The 21,877-nt window shown below is 40.3% G+C and overlaps 2 protein-coding genes across 10 annotated transcripts in view; one reads left to right on the top strand and one right to left on the bottom strand.

The window, feature by feature from the left end:
• kifc3 (kinesin family member C3) overlaps positions 1-15,391 on the top strand; it is a 57,275-nt gene extending 41,884 nt beyond the window's left edge. The window contains exon 21 of the mRNA XM_047822276.1: positions 14,336-15,391. Coding sequence (XP_047678232.1) covers positions 14,336-14,358 — 23 coding nt within the window. The 3' untranslated portion in view covers positions 14,359-15,391. The remainder of the gene's footprint in view (positions 1-14,335) is intronic.
• Positions 379-20,099, bottom strand: wt1b (WT1 transcription factor b). 9 transcript variants are annotated; one of them, XM_027141473.2, is made up of 9 exons: positions 19,317-20,099; positions 17,436-17,546; positions 15,810-15,900; positions 12,653-12,724; positions 9,957-10,059; positions 8,346-8,493; positions 6,052-6,141; positions 1,071-1,154; positions 379-943 (listed from the first exon to the last, which is right to left on the bottom strand). In XM_027141473.2, exons 1-9 carry the CDS (start codon positions 19,675-19,677, stop codon positions 822-824), a joined length of 1,182 nt encoding a protein of 393 aa, XP_026997274.1. In that variant the 5' UTR covers positions 19,678-20,099; the 3' UTR covers positions 379-821. The 9 variants fall into 9 exon arrangements, with proteins under 9 accessions (XP_026997274.1, XP_026997192.1, XP_026997041.1 ...); XM_027141391.2 differs by having other exon boundaries at positions 1,062-1,154; positions 17,436-17,543; positions 19,317-20,066; XM_027141240.2 differs by having other exon boundaries at positions 1,062-1,154; positions 19,317-20,064.
• Positions 20,100-21,877: the final 1,778 nt, after the last annotated feature.

The raw sequence follows: 21,877 nt of genomic DNA on the forward strand, positions 1-21,877 counted from the left end.
ATACACCTTTCTTGTTCTTGGAGATGCGACTCTCTTGTGCTGTATAACCGAAACCAAAAGTCTGCTAATTTTCCTTTTAATAGAGCAGAGGTTGGTGATGGAAGGACTTGGGATTATAACTGTGACGTAAAAGATAACAGGAATTAACTCGAACCTCAGGTGCTGCTTTCACACCAGGAAGCTAAAGAAGTGAATTGTTCAGGCATCATATCTACACGCAGTAACTCTCAGCTCTAGCATTACGTTTTATAATCTCTGCTTCTGTGTTTACAATCTCTGTGTTTAGTCAGAAATCCTTTAACTCCTTTGAATCCAGCAAGTGTCTATTTTAAGACTGCTGTGACATGATTATTAGACATAATCGTGCAGAAAGCATCGTCAAAGTTTGTATAGACGCTTTTTAATACAAAAAATGTATAGTCAAACTGTCATTTTGACATCCAATATGTACAAAAAAATACAACAGTGCATTTTCCTTTTTTGAAAAATGAAAGCCTGTTTGTAAAATCAGCAATGATAACATGATTTAAAGTGAACCAGTCCTTCTGTGTTCGAGACTGATTCTAAGTGATCTTGAGATATTTACATGAGATGATCTAAAAAATAAACCTTATAAGATTTCACTCAGGCCTTTAAAGCTTTGTGTTTATAGATATAGGTTGTTTGTTTTGTTTTTTTTATGTCATTTCTGGTCTTGTATATTCCAGAGCAGTTTAATGAGGTTAATAATTGATTGTTCAGTCTTGAGCACTGCCGTCATCACGCTCTACAGCATGTTTGTTTAGTTAATGATTACACGTGTGTAACGGTTTTGTGGGAGTTCAGAGAGTCGCCTGCAGTTTACTAACGTTCCTCTCATGCATGCTGTGATGTCTGACGAGCTCATCCGAGCGAGCGAACTTCTTCTGACAGGTCGGCCAGCGACAGGTAAACGGTTTCTCACCTGAGGCAGAGAAAAGAACAGCGAGGTTTATTTAAAAGCGGATTAGAAATAAATAATAAATCTGAAAACTAAAAATTCTGAAATGGAAAAGTGTGAAGACAAAAAGGGGATTACGCACTTGTTTTACCTGTATGAGTCCGAGTGTGAGTCTTAAGGTGGTCAGAGCGTGAGAACTTTCTCTGACACGTCTCGCACTGAAAGGGTTTTACGCCTAAAAAGGGAGAAAATGAGAATATGGAGAGCTTGCGAGAGAAAAAGTCAAGTCAAGAAGCTTTTATTGTCATTTCAACCATATATAGCTGTTGCAGTATACAGTGAAATGAGACAACGTTTCTCCAAGATCCTGGTGCTACATAAAACAAACACAGAGCTAAGGACTTTAGTAATTTTATTCCTAGATACATAAAGTACATCTGTGTAACCTGATGGAAAACAGTGCAGGACAAGACAAACAAGATAGACAGGACAGTGCAGGACAAAAGACAATGCAGACAAAAAATTACAAGACAATAAACAGAAACAGCGCCACTGACTACAGTGTAGATACTGTATGTTCAAAAAAAGGTGACGATATACCAGTTCTGATGTCATGTTAATAATGAGGTTTTTTTATAATTATCCTACACAGGGTTACAGGAATCTATCCCAGGGGACTCTAGGCAAAAACTGGGAGACACCCTGGACAGGGTGTGAGTTCTTCACAAGGCATAATATCACACTCACACACACACACACCCATTTACACTCTACAGACAATTTGGAGATGACATTCTACCTATAACGCATGTCTTTGGACAGGGTAGGAACCTGGTGCTCCTGGAGAAAATCTCCGAAGCACACGGACACCATACTAACACATAGGGGAAAGGTCGAAATCTAACCCACAATCTCCTACAGTAGGTTCAAGGCTACATACTAACTCTCTAACAACTTGGCCGGTGTGTCTGCTATCCTTGACTTTATTGTTCTAATAATAATAAATTCCCCAAATATCTTGACAGCAAAGTCAATTAAAACTGGTTACATGGTTTGTATACTCATTTGTGTGTTCATTTGTTTTTGGTTTTTCTTGACATGCAACTAAAATAGGAATTTTTTTTTTTTTTCTTTAATTAAAAAATATTAATTTATTTTTAATTGTTTCTGCTTGTTTCACCACACAATAATACATGTAATGTATATTATATTATATTAGTATGTTAATATACTAATTTTTGAAAAATAAATAATAATTTATCCATCCATCCATCCATTTTCTACCGCTTATCCGGGGCCGGGTCGCGGGGGCAGCAGTCTAAGCAGGGACACCCAGACTTCCCTCTCCCCAGACACTTCCTCCAGCTCTTCCGGGGGAATACCGAGGCGTTCCCAGGCTAGCCGAGAGACATAGTCCCTCCAGCGTGTCCTAGGTCTTCCCCGGGGCCTCCTCCCGGTTGGACATGCCCGGAACACCTCCTCAGGGAGGCGTCCAGGAGGCATCCGAAACAGATGCCCGAGCCACCTCAGCTGACCCCTCTCAATGTGGAGGAGCAGCGGCTCTACTCTGAGCTCCTCCCGAGTGACTGAGCTCCTCACCCTATCTCTAAGGGTGCGCCCAGCCACCCTGTGGAGGAAACTCATTTTGGCCGCCTGTATCCGGGATCTTTTCTTTTCGGTTATGACCCAAAGCTCATGACCATAGGTCAGGGTAGGAACGTAGATCGACCGGTAAATAGAGAGCTTTGCCTTGCGGCTCAGCTTTTTCTTCACCACAACAGATCAGTATATCGACCGCATCACTGCAGAAGATACACCGATCCGCCTGTCGATCTCCCGCTCCATCCTTCCCTCACTCATGAACAGGACCCCAAGATACTTAAACTCCTCCACTTGAGGCAGGAGCTCTCCACCAACCTGAAGGGGGCAAACCACCCTTTTCCGGCTGAGAACCATGGCCTCGGACTTGGAGGTGCTGATTCTCATCCCCGCCGCTTCACACTCGGCTGCAAACCGTCCCAGTGCATGCTGAAGGTCCTGATTTGAAGAAGCTAACAGGACAACATCATCTGCAAAATGCAGAGACGAAATCCTGTGGTCCCCAAACCGGACTCCCTCCGGCCTCCGACTGCGCCTAGAAATCCTGTTCATATAAATAATGAACAGGACCGGTGACAAAGGGCAGCCCTGCTGGAGTCCAACATGCACCGGGAACAAGTCTGACTTACTGCCGGCAATGTGAACCAAACTCCTGCTCCGGTCATATAGGGACCGGACAGCCCTTAGCAGAGGGCCCCGAACCCCATACTCCCAGAGCACCCCCCACAGGTCACCACGAGGGACACAGTCAAATGCCTTCTCCAGATCCACAAAACACATGTGGACTGGTTGGGCAAACTCCCATGAACCCTCCAGCAACCTGGTGAGGGTATAGAGATGGTCCAGTGTTCCACGACCAGGACGAAACCTGCATTGTTCCTCCTGAATCCAAGCTTAGACTATCGGCCGAATTCTCCTCTCCAGTACCCTGGCATAGACTTTTCCGGGAAGGCTGAGGAGTGTGATCCCCCTGTAGTTGGAACACACCCTCCGGTCCCCCTTCTTAAACAGAGGGTCCACCACCCTAGTCTGCCAGTCCAGAGGCACTGTCCCCAACCGCCACGCGATGTTGCAGAGGCGTGTCAACCAAGACAGCCCCACAACATCCAGAGACTTAAGGTACTCAGGGCAGATCTCATCCACCCCCGGTGCCTTGCCACCGAGGAGCTTCTCAACTACCTCAGTGACCTCAGCTTGGGGGATCGAAGAGTCCACAACCGAGCCCTCCGCCTCTGCTTCCTCAATGGAAGACATGTTGGTGGGGTTGAGGAGATCCTCGAAGTACTCCTTCCACCGTCCGAGGATGTCACCAGTCGAAGTCAGCAGATTCCCACTCCCACTGTAAACAGTGTGAGCAGGGCACTGCTTCCCCCTCCTGAGGCACCGGACAGTTTGCCAGAATTTCTTCACGGCCAACCGATAGTCCTTCTCCATGGTCTCACCGAACTCCTCCCAGACCCGTGTTTTTGCCTCTGCAACCAGCCGAGCTGAAGCTCGCTTGGCCCTCCGGTAACTATCAGCTGCCTCTGGAGTCCCCTGAGCCAACCAGGCTCGATAGGACTCCTTCTTCAGATTGACAGCATCCCTTACTTCCGGGGTCCACCACCGGGTTCGGGGATTGCCGCCACGACAGGCACCGGAGACCTTACGGCCACAGCTCCGTGAGGCTGCATCGACAATGGAGGTGGAGAACATGGTCCACTTGGACTCAATGTCTCCAACCTCCCTCGGGATCTGGTTGAAGCTCTGCCGGAGGTGAGAGTTGAAGATCTCTCTGACAGGAGACTCTGCCAAACGTTCCCAGCGGACACTCACAGTACGTTTGGGTCTGCCAAGTCTGTCCAACTTCCTCCCCTGCCATCGGACCCAACTCACCACCAGGTGGTGATCAGTTGACAGCTCCGCCCCTCTCTTTACCCAAGTGTCCAAGACATACGGCCGGAGGTCAGATGAAACAACCACAAAGTCGATCATCGACTTCCGACCTAGGGTGTCCTGCTGCCATGTGTACTGATGGACACCCTTATGCTTGAACATGGTGTTCGTTATGGACAAACTGTGACTAGAACAGAAGTCCAATAACAGAACACCACTCGGGTTCAGTTCGGGGGGGCCGTTCCTCCCAATCACGCCCCTCCAGGTGTCACTGTCGCTGCCCACGTGAGCGTTGAAGTCCCCCAGTAGAACGACGGAGTCCCCGGTCGGGGCACTTTCTAGCACCCCTCCCAGAGATGCCAAGAAGGTCGGGTACTCTACACTGCCATTTGGCCCACAAGCACAAATAACAGTGAGAGACCTCTCCCCGACCCGAAGGCGCAGGGAAACGACCCTCTCGTTCACCGGGGTGATCTCCAACACATGGCTGCTGAGCTGGGGGCTATGAGCAAGCCCACACCAGCCCGCCGCCTCTCACCGCGGGCAACTCCAGAGTAGTAGAGAGTCCAGCCTCTCTCAAGGAGTTGGGTTTCAGAGCCCAAGCTGTGCGTGGAGGCAATCTCTAAATAGTATCTAAAACTATCTCTAGTCGGTATCTCTCAACCTCCCGCACCAGCTCAGGCTCCTTCCCCCCATTGAGGTGACATTCCATGTCCCTAGAGTCAGATTCCGTGTCTGGAGATTGGGTCGCCGAGGCTCCCGCCTTCGACTGCCACCCAATCCACATTGCACCAGCCCCTTACGGTTTCTCCTGCAGGCGGTGGGCCCACAGGAGATTGGCCCCACGTCGCTCCTTCGGGCTGAGCCCGGCCGGGCCCCGTGGGGTAAGACCCGGCCACCAGGCGCTCGCATGCGAGCCCCAACCCCGGGCCTGGCTCCAGGGTGGGGCCCCGGTTGCGCCATACCGGGCGACGTCACGGAACTTGTTTTAATTTTCTTCATAAGGGTTTTTGAACCGCTCTTTGTCTGGCCTGTCACCTAGGACCTGTTTGCCTTGGGAGACCCTACCAGGGGCAGAAAGCCCCAGACAACATAGCTCCTAGGATCATTCAGGTACGCAAACCCCTCCACCACAATAAGGTGGCGGTTCAAGGAGGGGAACCAAAAATAATAATTTATATTAAAAAAAAATTATGAAACCCTTTTCTCTTGTTCTGGTTTAGTCTCAGTTGTCATAAAGTCTTGGTTGTCATAAAGTCTCTATAGAACTGGGATCACCATACGCGGAAATGCATTTTGGCTGATAAAAATGTTCTTAAGTTACAACACCTGGAAAAATGATAAATAATAGCAATTTTTATAAAGTGCATACTAACAGCATTTTAGCTTGATCTGCCCTTTATGGTCTTCAGTTATACAGCAATTACTAATGTGGTTTCAGTCAAGATTGTTCATTAGTTTTAGCCCCCAAATGAATCTGATGATGAAATGATGATAAGAAAAACATGAGAAATATCAGGGCTTTTTTTATATTATATACAATCTGTGAGGATCAGCAGAACAATATGCTTAGATCTGAACAATGTATAATAAACCCCTGAAGATATGGTGGGGAAAGGGAAGATGAGTATGTAGGAAAAATGATGCCGGTGTCTGACCTGTGTGTCTGCGCTGGTGTCTCTTAAGCTGGTCTGATCTGGAAAATCTGCGGCCACAGTCTGTGAAGTCGCACTGATATGGTTTCTCTCCTGAACACACAAATAATTACAGGAATCATTACAATACAAAACATTCTGACTGCCTTTTCTAGAGAACATACCAAAGAAAATTAACCAACTATTTACAACTAACAATATATCTAAATGAGGCTAGCTAGCTAGATGACATTAGCTAAAGAAGATCTGGCAATATATTAGGTAGATAATGTACTCAAGAAAGTTAGTTCAAATAAAATTAAGCTAGTTAGCTTGCTGGAACTAACTAGAGAATATCAAATTAAGCTAGCTAGCTAACTGCCACTATCTAGATAATATACCCAGGGAGGTTATTTAGACATTAGAGAATATATCTAAACAATACAAAGCTAGCTAGCTGCCATTAGAGAAAATATTTAAGAGCATTAGCTAACTAATTTCACATAATATATTCAAACAAAGCTAGCTAGCTAGCTGAGATTAAAGATTGGCAAATGTCCAAAATCTTGCTAGCTAGTGAATGGATAGTCATACAGTTACTGAGCCATGAGGAATTTATTTGAGAAATCTACACATTTAAAAGCAGGGATTTTAAGGGATCCAAGTTTATATCTTGTGATTAATGCTTAGTGCTACTAGTTAGTACAAACGCACACACACATGTATTATAGCAGTGACTCAAAATAATTGGGTGAGAAACAGTACAGTTATGTCACCATGGTTACAACAGCAGTTCTAGTTCCTGAGTGACCCCTCAGGGTGTGTGTGTGTGTGGGTGTGTGTGTGTGGGTGTGTGTGTGTGTGTGTGTGTGTGTGTGTGTGTGTGTGTGTGTGCGCGTGCGTGCGTGCGTGCGTGCGTGCTTGTGTGCTTGTGTGTGTGTGTGTGTGTGTGTGTGTGTGTGTACACATCTGTTATATTCACACTGCATGATTAGGAAACTCTTGCTGTCTGATTCATTGAGTCATGAGCAATTCTGAGAAACCGAATTCTGACTTAAGGATTATATTTTTAGCTTTTATGGATTTGTGTCAGAACAAGGAACTGTTTGGATAAACATTTCAAAACATGAATTACCACTCACTTTTAAGAATGTGCATGTTATTTCTCCTGAGATTTGAGAAAGCATTTTTTTTTTAAAATCACAGTATATTACTGGAATTGAGTAATCCTTAAAGTTAGTCACTTAAGCACATCCTATATACTTCTTATTTACAATAATATCATTTAAATGGATTTATATTTGATTTGCTGTTTAAATGACAGTCATTTGAGTGTTGTTGAATTTAACTTAATCGGTTTGGTTCCGAATGTGTTGGTTAATTTTTTAAAACCACCAGCTCTATCGATCCAGCTGTAAGTCTAATCGTGTGCTTATTATTTTTAACGTCATCGTTCCTACAGTTGAATCTCATGTTCAGAGACTTGTATGATGGGGGATGTACATGATTGTAGATCAGTGTTGGCTAATTTCCTTTAACACTATGCCCCATTGTGTTTAATTTCTTGTGACATTATGCTCTGTATTGCCAAATTTGTGATGATAAATTATGGATATATGGATATGGAAATGATTTCTTTCTTTTTTTTTTTCAATTTTACAATAGTGAAGAAGCCTTTGTCACATATACAGAATATTTAATCACGGTAGAATTCAGATTTGGAGAGTAAGCCATGATCGCCATGATCGCTTCTCTGCCTTTTGGCTTATGTTTGCCTTATGTACTTTAGCTTGGCTTTGAGAAGGCAAATGATATGGTTTTGTGCAGTGGTGTTGCAAGGGTGTCTTTTGAAGACTGAAAACATTTTACACAACAAATTCAACAAGTACAAGGCTTAAAAGGGTATAAAACTTGTATGTGTTGAGCTGTTAAACAGAACAGTACCTATTCCGGTCAGCAGGTGGCACTGTTTTTAGTATATAGCCATTGGACAGTTTATTCATTCATTCAATGGAAGAATTGGTGAGGCAATAATAATGCAACTGTTGGTGAGTCATAGTATCAGGTGGCTAAGATGCTCCAGGGATGCTGTATCATGTCTGACCCCAAGCTTCTATTTTATGATACAGCTCCCCTGTAGCAGAACGAGTTAAGGGCCTTGCTCAATGGCCCAGCAGTGGCAGCTTGGAGGTGCTGAGGCTTGAACTGGATTATGGTCCAGGCATAAGATATAAATAAGCTCTGTATGTAGTTAATAAGCCTTTTAGAATATCAGTTATCTTGTGTTATCATCATGTATGGACATCACTGTCTCTTACCTGTGTGTTTCCTTCCGTGCATCTGCAGGTGTGAGAGTTTAAAGTATCTCTTGCTGCAGCCAGGGTACGAACACATGAATGGGCGTTTCTCACTGGGCTCGGTTCTCACAACAGAGGGGGTGATGCTCGGTACTCGCCTCACGTCCTGCTTTAGGCAGAAGAGTCAGGCCATGGGTTAAAAAACATGTTAACACACAAAGACACACATTAAACTAACACACTAACAAACTCACTGTGTGTAACAAACATTTGTCATCAGCAAAAAAGCTTCTTAAGATATATTAGTTTTTTAAAAGAAGTAATACCTGAGAGTAAGAGACTTGTAGAAGAATAGATCAGTTCTGTCGATTCAGCTGAGTTTATTTTAAGATTTGATCTATTTATTTATTTTTAAACTGACCCCTATCACTTCACCATCCCATATACTGTACACAAATCTCCAACTTCAAGTTCAACCAGTTAGCATGCTAGCTAGAGTTCTCATTAGCAAGGCTGTCATGACATCACTTTTATTAGCACATGAACTGAGTTGCTGGAAATTCGTGTTGCAACTCTATAATCATGCAGCGTTTCCTCGTAATGATTTATGGAAACTGTGAAGGGGCATTGGAGGGGTGTCTAGAAACTGAACGACCACCAAACAAATAAACATTTAAAGACAGAAAGTGAAGTTTACAAAAAAAAATTTTACTACGACAAAGAATTTCATTACTTGTACTAGTAAGAAATTAAAAATAGTCAAGTCAAGAAGCTTTTATTGTCATTTCAACCATATATAGCTGTTGCAATACACAGTGAAATGAGACAACGTTTCTCCAGGATCATGGTGCTACATAAAACAAAGACAGGGCTAAGGACTTAGTAAGTCCTTGCCACATAAAGTGCAACTGTGCAGGACAATACAAACAAGACAGACAAGGCAGTGCAGACAAAAGGTTACAAGACAATACTTAAAATGCAAAAAAGACAGTAAACAAAAAACAGCGCAACCGACCAGTGTCAATACTGTATGTAAATACTGTAAGTTCAGACATATTCAGACAAATATTGACTATTGTGCCTTTAAAAAGTGTATCTGTGATCTGAATGGCTTTCTAAAGGGTTTATGGTTCAACAAGCCTTTAAATTCATGAAGAAGAAAAAAACAGAGATAAAGTATACTGAAAAATTGAAAGGACAGTGTGCATGGTGTCCAACCTCTGTCTAAAAGACTGCGTTTAGGTGTGAACATGCCCAAGCTTTTAACAGAGAGGCAAAGTAAGAAGAAGGTTTAAAAAGCCAAATACATCAATGTTAGGAGATGTTTTTCCAGAAAAATGGATAAGTATGGAAATGTAGCCAGAGAAAGCAGTATCTCACTGCACTGTTAAGGCTGTTTGGATCCCGTTAATACTTTTTGTCTCCTCCAAGACAGAGGCACTGATCCAGAAAACATCACATTACAGGTCAGGCCTGACTAATCAAACAAGCATCCACCTGGTCTTGGCCTCACTATCTCTGCTACAGCTGGCGTGTATGGGGAAGTAGGGGGTTATTTGTGGGGTGAGTGTGTGACCTTTAGTTGAACCTGTTTAACAGTGGGTGTGAGGATGTATATTTATGTGCACCCACCTGAATTCCTCGGAAGACGCCATGTGTGTGTATGTGGTATTGAGCGCTGTACATCACAGGAGCAACAGCTGCCTGTGGCTCGCTCTCAAAGCCTGTAGTTGGACTGCAACACATCAGCAGAGGATACACAGAAGGTTGCAAGTTTACTAATCATGACTAAACGTCTTTATCAAAACCACAGGACGGGGTGTCAAAAGTCAAAATCAGCACAGAATAGCAGATGTACTTCACTGATATTTCCCAGACCTTACAACACATCTCAAAACTATACTATGGGTGTGTTATATATTTTATAATTCCATCTGAAGTGGAGAAGCTGAGAATATCTGAAAAACTAATGCAATTCAAAAACGCACTAACCGTAGTTAATGTATCCTAATAGTGTCTGTAATAATATTTTCTTTTTTATATGTATATTTTTTCTGTCTATCTTTCTTTTCACGGAGCCAAAGGCTGCCGCTTGCTCTACCCACTCAGCTCGTACTGTCTTCGTGTCAGTATTAGTTTGGTAATAATATAATTTTTTTTGTTTTGTTTGTTTAAAATATATTTTCTCAGCCAGTTGTACATGTCTAAAAAGTCACAGCACTTATAACACAATAAGGACGTATCTCTATTTTTGGAGCATTAAATATTTCTATATATCTCTATCCTATGTACATATTATGTTTGTTCATATGTGCATCGAGGTTTATTCATTTATTTATTAAAAAATCTGAATAATGACTGAAGTGAACACTATATAATCTTGTATGAAAAGTGTGAATGTGCAGAGCACTGATAAAGTTCAGGGTCGGCATGTCCGGGTAGCACCTGATGAACTGCTAAGGCTCCATAAAGCCTTCTTAGTCATCTTAGCTTAACATCTCAGGCTATGCTATCAGCTAACACTAAGCTAGTCATCCCTCAGGCTATCTATCTATCTTTTAGTGCAGACAAACACCTCAGTGCTCATGGCAAAGAAGAGGGAGTGGGGACATAGTGAATATCTGTATGAGCATAAATATTCTGCCATGCATGACACACTTATACACACACACACACACACACACACACACACTGTGCTGTAGTCACACCCCAAACCCACCCTCGCCCATCACACCGCATTCCATCCTGCCCATGTCAAGATACTTTATCTTCTCTGAACTGGTTGACTGAGCAAAAGCATGACCCTTTTCTGTCTCCACCTCCCGTTCGCTAGTGCAAGTTAAGCATTGATTTCATTTTGTTTTTCTAGAAGTAAAGCCGGATGGCAGCTCCTCTAAAACACACACTAAATCACACCCCATTTTAATCTGGGACACTGGACAGTGGAAATCCAAGCCTTTCCAGACATTCTTCACTCTCTGTACTCTGACCCACATCTTATTGCTTCCCCTTTCAACACACACATTTAGCCAGACCCACTATCTTTGTGTTCCATGTGTCTGTCTCTCCTTTGTGTCTTTTCCGTGTTCACGGTCAAGGTCAGCGTTCTATAACTGAAATCTCTCACAGGAAGTGTCTCCCACAACAACAGGCTAAAAAGAGAGCAAACAGAATGAGCCTGTGCTCTCAGGAAGGGAGGAAACGCAAGACTTCCAGACTTCATAGAGTTTTTTTTTTATTGAGTTTGATTTATCTTAGGAGTAAGGAAGAAATGTTAATCTACATTTGCTAACACAAAATGACTACAGTTTATATAGTGGATTGATTTGAATTACGTTGTCTACTGCTGCTTGGCCCTGTAGCTGAATTCTGACAAAAAGAAAAATTTCATTTTGGTCTGATGTACAGTAACAAAATGTATTGTACCGATGGCTCATACACTATCACTACACTCATTCTGATATAATATTGTACACAGGAACATTTAGATGGGCGTTTTCTGTGAGGGGATGTTTTTAGAAGGAGTCTCCAGTTTCAGTATTTGTGTAACAGTTTTTCTTTGTTGTTTCTTTTTGTCGTATTGTTACCTTTAAGCGAGAAAACTTATTAACGTAGATGTTTCATGACATTACATGTATCTATAATGGGAGAAATGTATCACTTGCATTTTTCCATGGTGTTGGCAAATTGCTGCAGTATAAGAGCAATAAAATAATTTTCGATACTGATCATGAAAAATAATCACCTTAAACTTAAACTTGCTTGTTTTCTTATAAGAGTAGTAATGTCTAGTTATTTTTTTTTTTTACTCCTCACTAAATGATGTTTCCCATCCCAATGCCGAGCTTTTCTTAAAACCTGAGTTCAGTACCTTTTCCTGAGAGTCATCTGTTTCAACCCTAGCACAAGCTGATATGAAAAGTCATGAATGAATAAAGCTGAGCCAGCAGGTCATAACTGCATTCATATCAAACTGGACTGGAACGCTTCATCTTAGTCAACTTCCTTCTAATTCAGCCTGTTGTTTTAATCAGAGTTCTTTTCAGCACTATGTGAATCCCTGCAGCTGAGTGCTGATATGAAAGTGAGTCCGGCTCTTTGATGATAACCCAGAGTAGAGGCTATCTTCTGCTAGAGTAACTCATCTAAAGCCAGGTCAGAGGGATTGAAGATCTCACTTTTATACTCATTGCAACACTTCTTGCATAAACAAAGCCTCTGACTTACAGTTTAAGGGGGAAATCTTTGGTGGAGTTAAAAAAAAAAAGAAAAGAAAGAAAAACACATACTATGAACAATAGTGTAAAGTGATCTCAGTAATGTTGTACCTCTTAATGGTGGAGGCCAGACTGTTTACCGGGTTCCAGGTCACACATTCAGTCATTTGGTACAGATTATCACTGCCAGATAAGAAAAAAAGACCACAGTGTTAAAACAAAGAGCAAGACTAGTAGGTGATCTGAAGTTTGGGGTTTCAAACCCCTGAACTGTCAAGTCATAAACAAGAACCGTCATTTCCTAGCTTTAAACATTCATCAAAATCGGACTCCGTTTGAAGTTTAAAATATGACAGGTCGTTCAGCTATATGAAAATTATCGACACAACAGGCAATGTGCCTGAGATTACAATTTTAAATTCATTAATGAATAATATGTCAATTTTTTATCCATTTATAGTTACACTTAATGCTCTGGAATGAACACAAGACACATTTGCGCTTGTTACTTCATTACATTATAGCAGCCTTACACAGTCATTATTAAAAAAGCCAGAAAGTCTTCTAACTGTTCAGACAAAGTTCTGACAACTGAGACACATAATAAAAGTCTCATTAAAGAAAACATATCAGTGATGATAATAAAACATTAGGGGTTTTTTACTTCCGTTTATTACTAGCTTTAGAGTACATATAGTGTCCATAGTTCACTGTAAACAAATTGTTACAATAGATAGATAGATAGATAGATAGATAGATAGATAGATAGATAGATAGATAGATAGATAGATAGATAGATAGATAGATAGATAGATAGATAGATAGATAGATAGATAGATAGATACGACTTTATTGTCATTGCATGTGCCATTTAGCATATACATTATGATCATATATAGTATCAGGTTTGGGGTGTGTGTGTGTGTGTGTGTGTGTGTGTGTGTGTGTGTGTGTGTGTGTGTGTGTGTGTGTGTGTGTGTGTGTGTGTGTGTGTGTGTGTGTGTGTGTGTGTGTGTGTGTGTGTGTGTGTGTGTGTGTGTGAGAGAGAGAGAGTTCGTGTCAGGCAAAACAAGCAGCAAAAACATGGACAAATAATTAAGTCTGTCTGCTTTGATGATGTTTTATATTTACACCCATTTCCTGGACAGTCACTTAAATCATGCAACTTTAAATGAAGTCAATCCCATCCTATCTTGAACATTATTAAATTACACCTGCCAATAAATCTTTTAGCTTTTATTTAACTACTTAAAGTCTGATAGTTTAAATAGATCACCATATAAATTGCTGTAGATTCTTAAATGTGAATCATAACCAAACTTTCCACTGAAAACCCGATGCTGTGACTGATATCAGACAAGACTCTTGTTACTTCTTGGAACTAAAATGTAATGTAAAAGGACAGTAGCTAATATCAGTAGCTATAACAGTAGCTAGTAACACATTATATTAGACTGTTTTTTTTTTTTTTATTATTTATTTAATGCTTAAATATTTAAGTACTTATATAATATTCATACACATACAGTACAAATTCTGTGAATATCGATTACAGTAATACACCTTAGTTCAATGATGGCAGTAATAATTTTTAGCAAGTTTCTCAGTTCTCTTTGAACAGTGCATGATAGAAAAGGAAATCATGAGTCACCCAAAGAACTTGTATTCTGTAACTTTTTTTTAAGTTGCATTTTAAAGGTATCTACTGTGTTGTATCCGCTATGTTGTTGCATGTATGTTGAATGTTCTTGTACTGATCTACTGATCATAATCTGCTTTGTGCTTTCACACCAGATTACCATCCTCAGGAGCAGTGAAGCGCTCTCACTCTCATATCTGATCAATGACAGCAGAACTGCGGAGGTCTGGAGAGTCAGCGTGCCTGGTACAGTGTTGTAATCATGTAACGTCATGACAGTGCTGACAGCAGGGAGGCAATGAGAGGGAAAGAGGCTGAATTAACCAACATGAAGCACTTAGTCTATGCTCAAGTAGCTAATGAATATGTTAGAGAAGCTAAAGTTGAAGAGCGTGAGCAAACGGCTGTAATGTTTCACTTTAACCGTAAACCAAAACAACACCTGTCGGAATCTAATCCAAGCGTGGATCTGAGCAGCATAACAGAGCCACTGTTTTCTTTCCATTAGCTTTTCATGCTTCTGTATATTCTACAAGATACAATCCAAGCTGTAAGCTGAGTAGATATAGTTTCAGGGGTTTGTTCAAGTTCATTCAAAATAACCATCGTATTTTCATAATTCACTGTGTTGTACTCACAGATTAAAAATGTAGAGCAAACCTTAAATGCCACATGTTATTGCAATTTTCACACCCTTATCTGTGAAGCTGCTTGTTTTTCAGAAACTAATGACGTGCTATATTTAAACTGCTGTATTATTAACCCCTGGCCTTGACGTTAAATACTAGAAATGCTCTTTCCATCTGTAACAGTCAGCAGTATTAGTGATGATTCTGATGTTAGTGATAATTGTGTTTCTATACTGCTGAGTTGATATGTTCTACATTTACGTACTTGTGGGGATGAGTAAAGGCTGAAGCGCTTTCAGGGGAATTGGCTGAACACGCAGCAGTATTACAGGAAGGCAAGGAGCCAACATCAATCTTATCAACGCTAGTTCTGATATTTTGCCTTCTCCACAATCTCCCTTTTCTCCAAACAGCATGTGAATACTATTCAAAGAATGTACTCTCATCTCTGAGTTTCTGGTGGTAAATGATCTCACTTGAAATGTGAAATTTTGTTGTTTGTTTAGATTTAATTCTATTTCAGTTATTGGTTGTAACACTAAACAATTCTGAAATGTTCAAGGAGATAAAGACTTTATTGTACCGGTTTGTCCTCTTATTTGTTGTCCTGCCATACCAATAAGTCCTCTCTCATGTGCCATGTCCCCTACATGCATCATATCCCATAATTTCCCTTTCTAGGCCTCCGCTTCTGTCCTCAGCCTTTGATTTACCCCAGTACTTTGCTCTCTGGGGATGGCCAAGCAGGGAAAGGGAATTTAGAGGAAACTGACTGTAGATCACATTGAGTGTATTTTGGCCTGCTGAGGACTGCTGTGTAGCTTCTAACCTTTACACAGACTGCATGGCTGTCCAAAGGCTTACACTGGATTTCAGAGTCACACAGTGGAAGAATCTGCCATCAGCACAGGAAATGCTGTCAGATTAGTTAAAGGAATGAAATTGCTTTAAATGCAACTTCAAGTAAATAGGAGGTGGAAAAAAAAGACAGCTGCTATACCTGTTGTAGCCGTTCCGTAGAAGTAGAGTCTGGCTGTCACTGGGGGCGTGGCAACCATAGACAGGGGGCGGGGCCAAGTACTGCTGCTCATCTACAAAGAAGAAAAGAATACATTTTAATAAAAAAAAATGAATTTTTAAAATAATTTACCATTCCTCTTTGTGATACAAATAGCAGTAATATCCATTATGTTAATTGTTTTAACTTCATTACTCTTTGAATATGTTTTAATATGTCACAGTAAACACAGCCTTCACACCAAATGCCTAAACATTTGTTGTTCTCCCAGTTTACCCAAACAACTTCAGGTCGCTTTGTTCACTTTTGCAATGAAACACAAGCTAACGACTAATATAAGTGTATCTATTTTTTTGCATTTGTCCACACATAGTGTGCATCTCACCAAAAGAAAGTATAACTTAATGTTATCTACAAACTTAATTGTCTTAACTGCAAAGGGAAAGCCATCTTAGACAACCAGGATTACTTCTTTACGAGTAATTAGTTTGTTTTTTTACTTTTAGCGGTTCAGTATATTCGTTCCTCTTTTATTAAAAGTTTTAAAGCTGTGCTTTTCCTGGAGAGATTAAAGCTATGCAGATTATAAACTAGTTCCCCTTTAACATTAAATGCTTTGGTATGGTTTTTGTCTGAAGCATTCAAAGTACTAACACCGATTTTGAGTGACTTTAGATCCTCGGAGCAATTCGAAACTTTTGATTTTGACTTCAGATATCCAGTCTGTCATGGATAAATTTTGTATACACTGAAAGTTGTGTCAGTTTAGTATTCTAACCAGCACTATAGTTAGAAAAAAAGCTTTCGTACTTCTAGATGCCCTACTTGTATTGTCCGGTTTATGCTATACAGAACAACTAACAAATTGTTCTTCAGGGAGTAGAATAAAGAAATGTGGCCTTTTCCTCACTCCAGTTATCCAAACAGGCCTTGTGCTCTCCAAACCCATAAAGCATAAGAAGGAAAAGAGGATTAGGTCCTTTAAATTTACCAGAACTGAAAGGATAAATAAAAATGGGTCCCCTGGCAAGATAATAAGTTCCTCTAGCCTTTAGTACAATCTGCTCCAGTTTCTCCACTGAGGAGGAGGACTGATCATCTATGTACACTAAAAGATGATACCTATCGGAGTGAATTTGTTTCACTACCTTCTTTTTAAAATTCTGTGCTAATGATTAGCATGGTCTGACTCTTGACCCTCGACTACCTGACTCTATAACTGGAACGTATTCAGATTCATTTGTAAGTTACTGTGTGTGTTTGGCTAGCTGTGTGTGTGTGGGGAGGAGATGGTGTGTGTGTGTGATTGAGTGTGTGTTATAGTCCTTAGCTTTGTGTTTTATTTGGCACCATGTTCCTGGAGAAACATTGTTTAATTAGATTTTTATGACAATAAAACCTTCTTGACTTCACTTGACTTGTATGTGGGTGTGTCTAGGTACTGTATATGGATGCGTGTGTGGTTGTAAGTTGGTATGCATGTGGTTGTGTGTGTGTGTGTGTGTGTGTGTGTGTGTGTGTGTGTGTGTGTGTGTGTGTGTGTGTGTGTGTGTGTGTGTGTGTGTGTGTGTGTGTGTGTGTGTGTGTGTGTGTGTGAGGTGTCCTTACCCATGGTGGACTGTGACAAAGCATCCTCGTGTTTAAATGGGAGAGAACAGGGAAAGGGTGGTGAGTGGTGAACGGGAGTGTGGGGAAAACTTAGCGCTCCATCCACATCTGCTGTATAAGAACAAGTGAGAGAAAATGAGTTAGCCATATAATCTGTGTTCTTGTGTTACATTTCTAAAGCTTTACAGAAACAACTGCACCAGTTGGAAAATAATTGATTCCGGGGTCATGTGATTTCTCAGTAAATCTCCCAGTACTTTCCAATGTGTTTTTATTTGCTCTTATACAAGAATGATTAGTTGTTGGTGCAGCTTGTCAAGTTACAAAGAAACCACAAAACCTGCTATCCTGAAGATTTTGCCATGTCACGAATATCAAACTGCATGAAACCGGACACTCCTTCCAATGTTTGAACATCTCATCAGAGAGAACATGTATCATGAACACCATATGAACAATAATGCATTTGTTCTAGCAAGCTCTTGTAGTCTAATGGGAGCATTAACACCAATTAACACCAATTGTTTTGTTTTTTTTTTTTAAGTTTGAAGCTTCTTTCATTTTGAACTAATGAACTAAAGTCTAATGTTGGTAGTAAGTTGGTTTTAAAATCTGTATGTCTAATTTATTACACACTTTGGTCAGAAGACATCACTTGAGAGAGAGAGAGAGAAGCTGATGAAGATAACAATTGTTTATAGCTCTTAAATTGAAAGTGCCCACCTGCTCCAGTCATTCAAAAGAAATTAAGCAATGTTTTTTTTTATTTAGAAAAAAAAAGAAAAGAAAGAAATCGCTGTGGTGTTTGGGGCTTGCTACTAGAGGAGACTCAGCTTCAAAATGATTATTTTCTTATAATATCAAACCTACTTATAATATCCATTTTTGCATTAGAGCAAAACTCATCGTTGTCATAGCTACTGTTCATGAAATAAATACTACAGACTCCAGGACACATTCATATAGCATCCACAGAGTAGTTTAACTACATTTATAAATCACACATGAAACAGAAAGCATTAACATTCCCTAGGGGGTTTAATCCTGACATCTCAGTCTGCATATTAATCGCTGTGATCAGTGACAGAATTTACTATATGTGTGACCTTGTGACATGAAGGAAGAATATCGTTCAAAAAGATATAGAGACATGAGAGCGCAGGAATGTATGGTTTGTAATACTTGGCTCTTTTCAGAAGATTCTGTCCTAGCCTGTGATTAAAGGTCAGTAAAAGTTCACAGTGAAATCATTGAGAGATTTAAACACACTCTTAGCCTCTCAGCCAACAAGTTTCTAACACTGTAATGCTTTGGGGAAACTAGGAAACATCTATCACTGTTGTTATTCTTAAAGAATCCGGATCTCACTGTTTCAAATAATGTTCTTAAAAATTGCATTTTGAAAAAAAATTCTTTTTCAGAAATAATCAACTTTCCTCCATGTTACTTAACAGTCCATCTGGGTTCATATGATGTAGTTATGATATTAAGTATTAACTGTAGTATTTGAAATAGCACAGGTTTAAAAAAGACATAAACTTGTGAAGAATTACAGTATAACATCCAGAAATCCAGAAGACAGTGACATCAAACTAGTAAACTATATTATTATGCATGCCATTTTCGAGTAATATGATTCGTTCCTTTATATTTATATATTTATATATTTATATTATATTTAGCTTAACTGTAGGATTAACAATATCAACTCCTCAACAATTTGCTTGGCATTTATACTGACTCAGTAGTAACTGCTATTCACTACTGACACACAAGCGTGCTCTGTATCCTGTTGGATGTCTGCACTAGCTTTCTGAAGGAGCTGGCATACGCTTCCTCTATGGCAAAAAGTACACGTGCGGATAAATAAAGCCCACTTACACTGACTCCTTGAGATTGGAGGATTTTCTGCACAACCGCTCAGATACGGGGTGCTGCTGAACCCCCTGTTCTGTCCTGACGATGGATCAGTAAATGCGCCGTACCTGCAACCTCCGGTAAACTGACCTGAAAAGTGCACAGTGAAGGCACCGAGGGTGCAGTGAGGGTCATCATGGGTCTCCACTGAACCCCAGCCAGGCTCCTGCTTGATGAACGAGTGTGAGGGAAGAGCTCCATATGGAGAGCCAGGGTGGAAGTCGATTGGACCCCACTGAGGAGCTCCGCTGTTGGGCCCTTGAAGATGTGGTAGAGTGGGTACCGCAGGCATGAGGGGAGTCAGATCTCGCACGTCCGATCCCATCAGCCCACACGATTTGATGAGAATTTAGTACAACTGACTCAAGTGAAAACACCAGTGAGCAGAATTTCCGTCTATAACCTGTCAGAAATCTTTCTAAAATTCTCTTTCCTCTAATGGCAAAAATCACAAAAATGTTTTCCTACAAACAAGTTTGAAGATCTGCCCAAGTCCACAGAGATACACTATAACTCAAACATAGTGAGCACTTCAGAGTGTTGATTCTTCTTGATCTGGTTCTTCATGAGATGGAAAAGGGTTCGAGGAGGTACAAGGAGTGAGAGTGGGTGAGATAGGAGTCAACACGATCTTTTCTAACAGTGTCTGGAGCTTGTCCCTGTGAGTCGGATGTAAAACAACCCAGAAGGAGGAGGAGTTAAGGGAGAAATGATGAGCACTTCATTAGATTTAGTCATTCCTCTGGACACCACTTTCTGTGACCTGACTAATGTCATGATTAATGTGTCTGTGGGGGTGGGAGGTGTGGTTTATTACTACTAGCTTATAGAATAAATAAATTAGTGTTTATTAGGATTGTAAGTCTTGTATGACAGGTAATTACTAATATTAATAGTGAGTAGTAGCAGGATATCTATATACCCTTAAGTGTTATCTGTAAAGCTGTATTACTGTAAAATGATATGAATTTGAAGCCTGTAAATCTACGATGTAATCTAAAGGCTTTATTGCTGTTCTTGAACTCTTGAAACATCTCTAACAGGAAGAAAAGCCAATAATGAAAGTAATATCAACAGGGGAGGAAAAAGAGTGATTTGACATTACTGAATCTGTGAAATACATTATATATACATTATATTGAAAATATACTACAATAGCTGTAACTTTCTCAAGTTCTTCTTTTTGACTTCCCATTTCTTTTGAAAATCATATGGTTATCATGAATATTTAGGTTTGTTTTTTTTTTTTTTAGAACATCACGAGTTTGAACCTAAACAGTGATTTATATGTACTTTTGCATCAGTAGACTATTAAGACTATAATTAAAATATTTTTGGTATAATTCTATGTAAGAATCCAGAACATGAACACCAGTACTGTCAATGGCAATGCTTTGAAAGAAAGAAAAAGTTGTTGTTGTTTTTTCTTTAGTTTTTTTTTTCATTTACAGTAATTAAAGTATTTTTTTTTTCATTTACAGTAATTATTTTTCTATTTTTGGTGTAATTGTTGAACATATGCACTCACAGAACGGAGCTTCTTCTTCATTTAAAGCCATGCTATCGTTTACATTACATATAATAATCATTTTAAAGTATTTTTTTTTTATTCTGTAACTCTTTCCAGGTGTCATTTGTCAATGATGTGATTCCGCTCCATGTTAAAAAGAGAAATAAGCCATTAAAACTGTCTCTGGCACTCACAGAGACAAGACCGATGTGAAACATCCCATCTGTTTGACTGTGGAATTCTCTGCAGCCGTAATAATCATCATCCTCATCAACTCATCCTCACCTGCTGACTCAGGGAAGGGTCTGGACATAACCACAAGCATTTTTTCATCAGCCACACTTAAAGAAACAATGTTAAGAAGCTGACTATACCATGGGATGACTTTTAGTGCCTATAAATAACAGCAAGACATTTTTTAACACTAATCTACAATATATACTCGCTGGCCTCTTTCATAGGAATACCTGCGAATGGGAAATCTTGAATCATCAAGTGCTTGATTTCCCATTTTTGAACACTAGGTGCAATTATCACTCTATGAAGCTTATCAATGGAACGCTGGCTTTCACTGGTATTTCATACTGTAGTGGAATTTAAAATATAAAGAGGTGTGAATGAGGACTTGATTGAGGATCTGGATATCTGAAATGTTTCTATGGGAACATGGGGGCATGAATGCTTCTGACCCTGAGCTCAACTCTCCATGGGCTGATGAAATGGGGGATGGTGGTGTGAGAGAGAGTGCAGAGGTGCTGAGTCCACACTTGTTGCATCATCTGGCTTCTAACAGCAGGACTGTAGGGGAATTTTTTTTCCGGAGAACCTATGATTCACTGGACATCTTTCGGGATGCAAAGTGACACGAATTTAGCTTAAATTTCCAAATCCTATGTTTCATCATTATGAGTTGATTTGATGTTATAAAACGGAACAAGATCTACGTTAAAGTAAATAATTTAGTCTTTGTGGATTAAGGCAAGGCAGCTTATTTGTGAAGCAGCTAGGTATATCA

This window comes from Tachysurus fulvidraco, chromosome 13 (genome assembly GCF_022655615.1).
Source record: "Tachysurus fulvidraco isolate hzauxx_2018 chromosome 13, HZAU_PFXX_2.0, whole genome shotgun sequence".
Taxonomy (NCBI): Eukaryota; Metazoa; Chordata; class Actinopteri; order Siluriformes; family Bagridae; genus Tachysurus; species Tachysurus fulvidraco.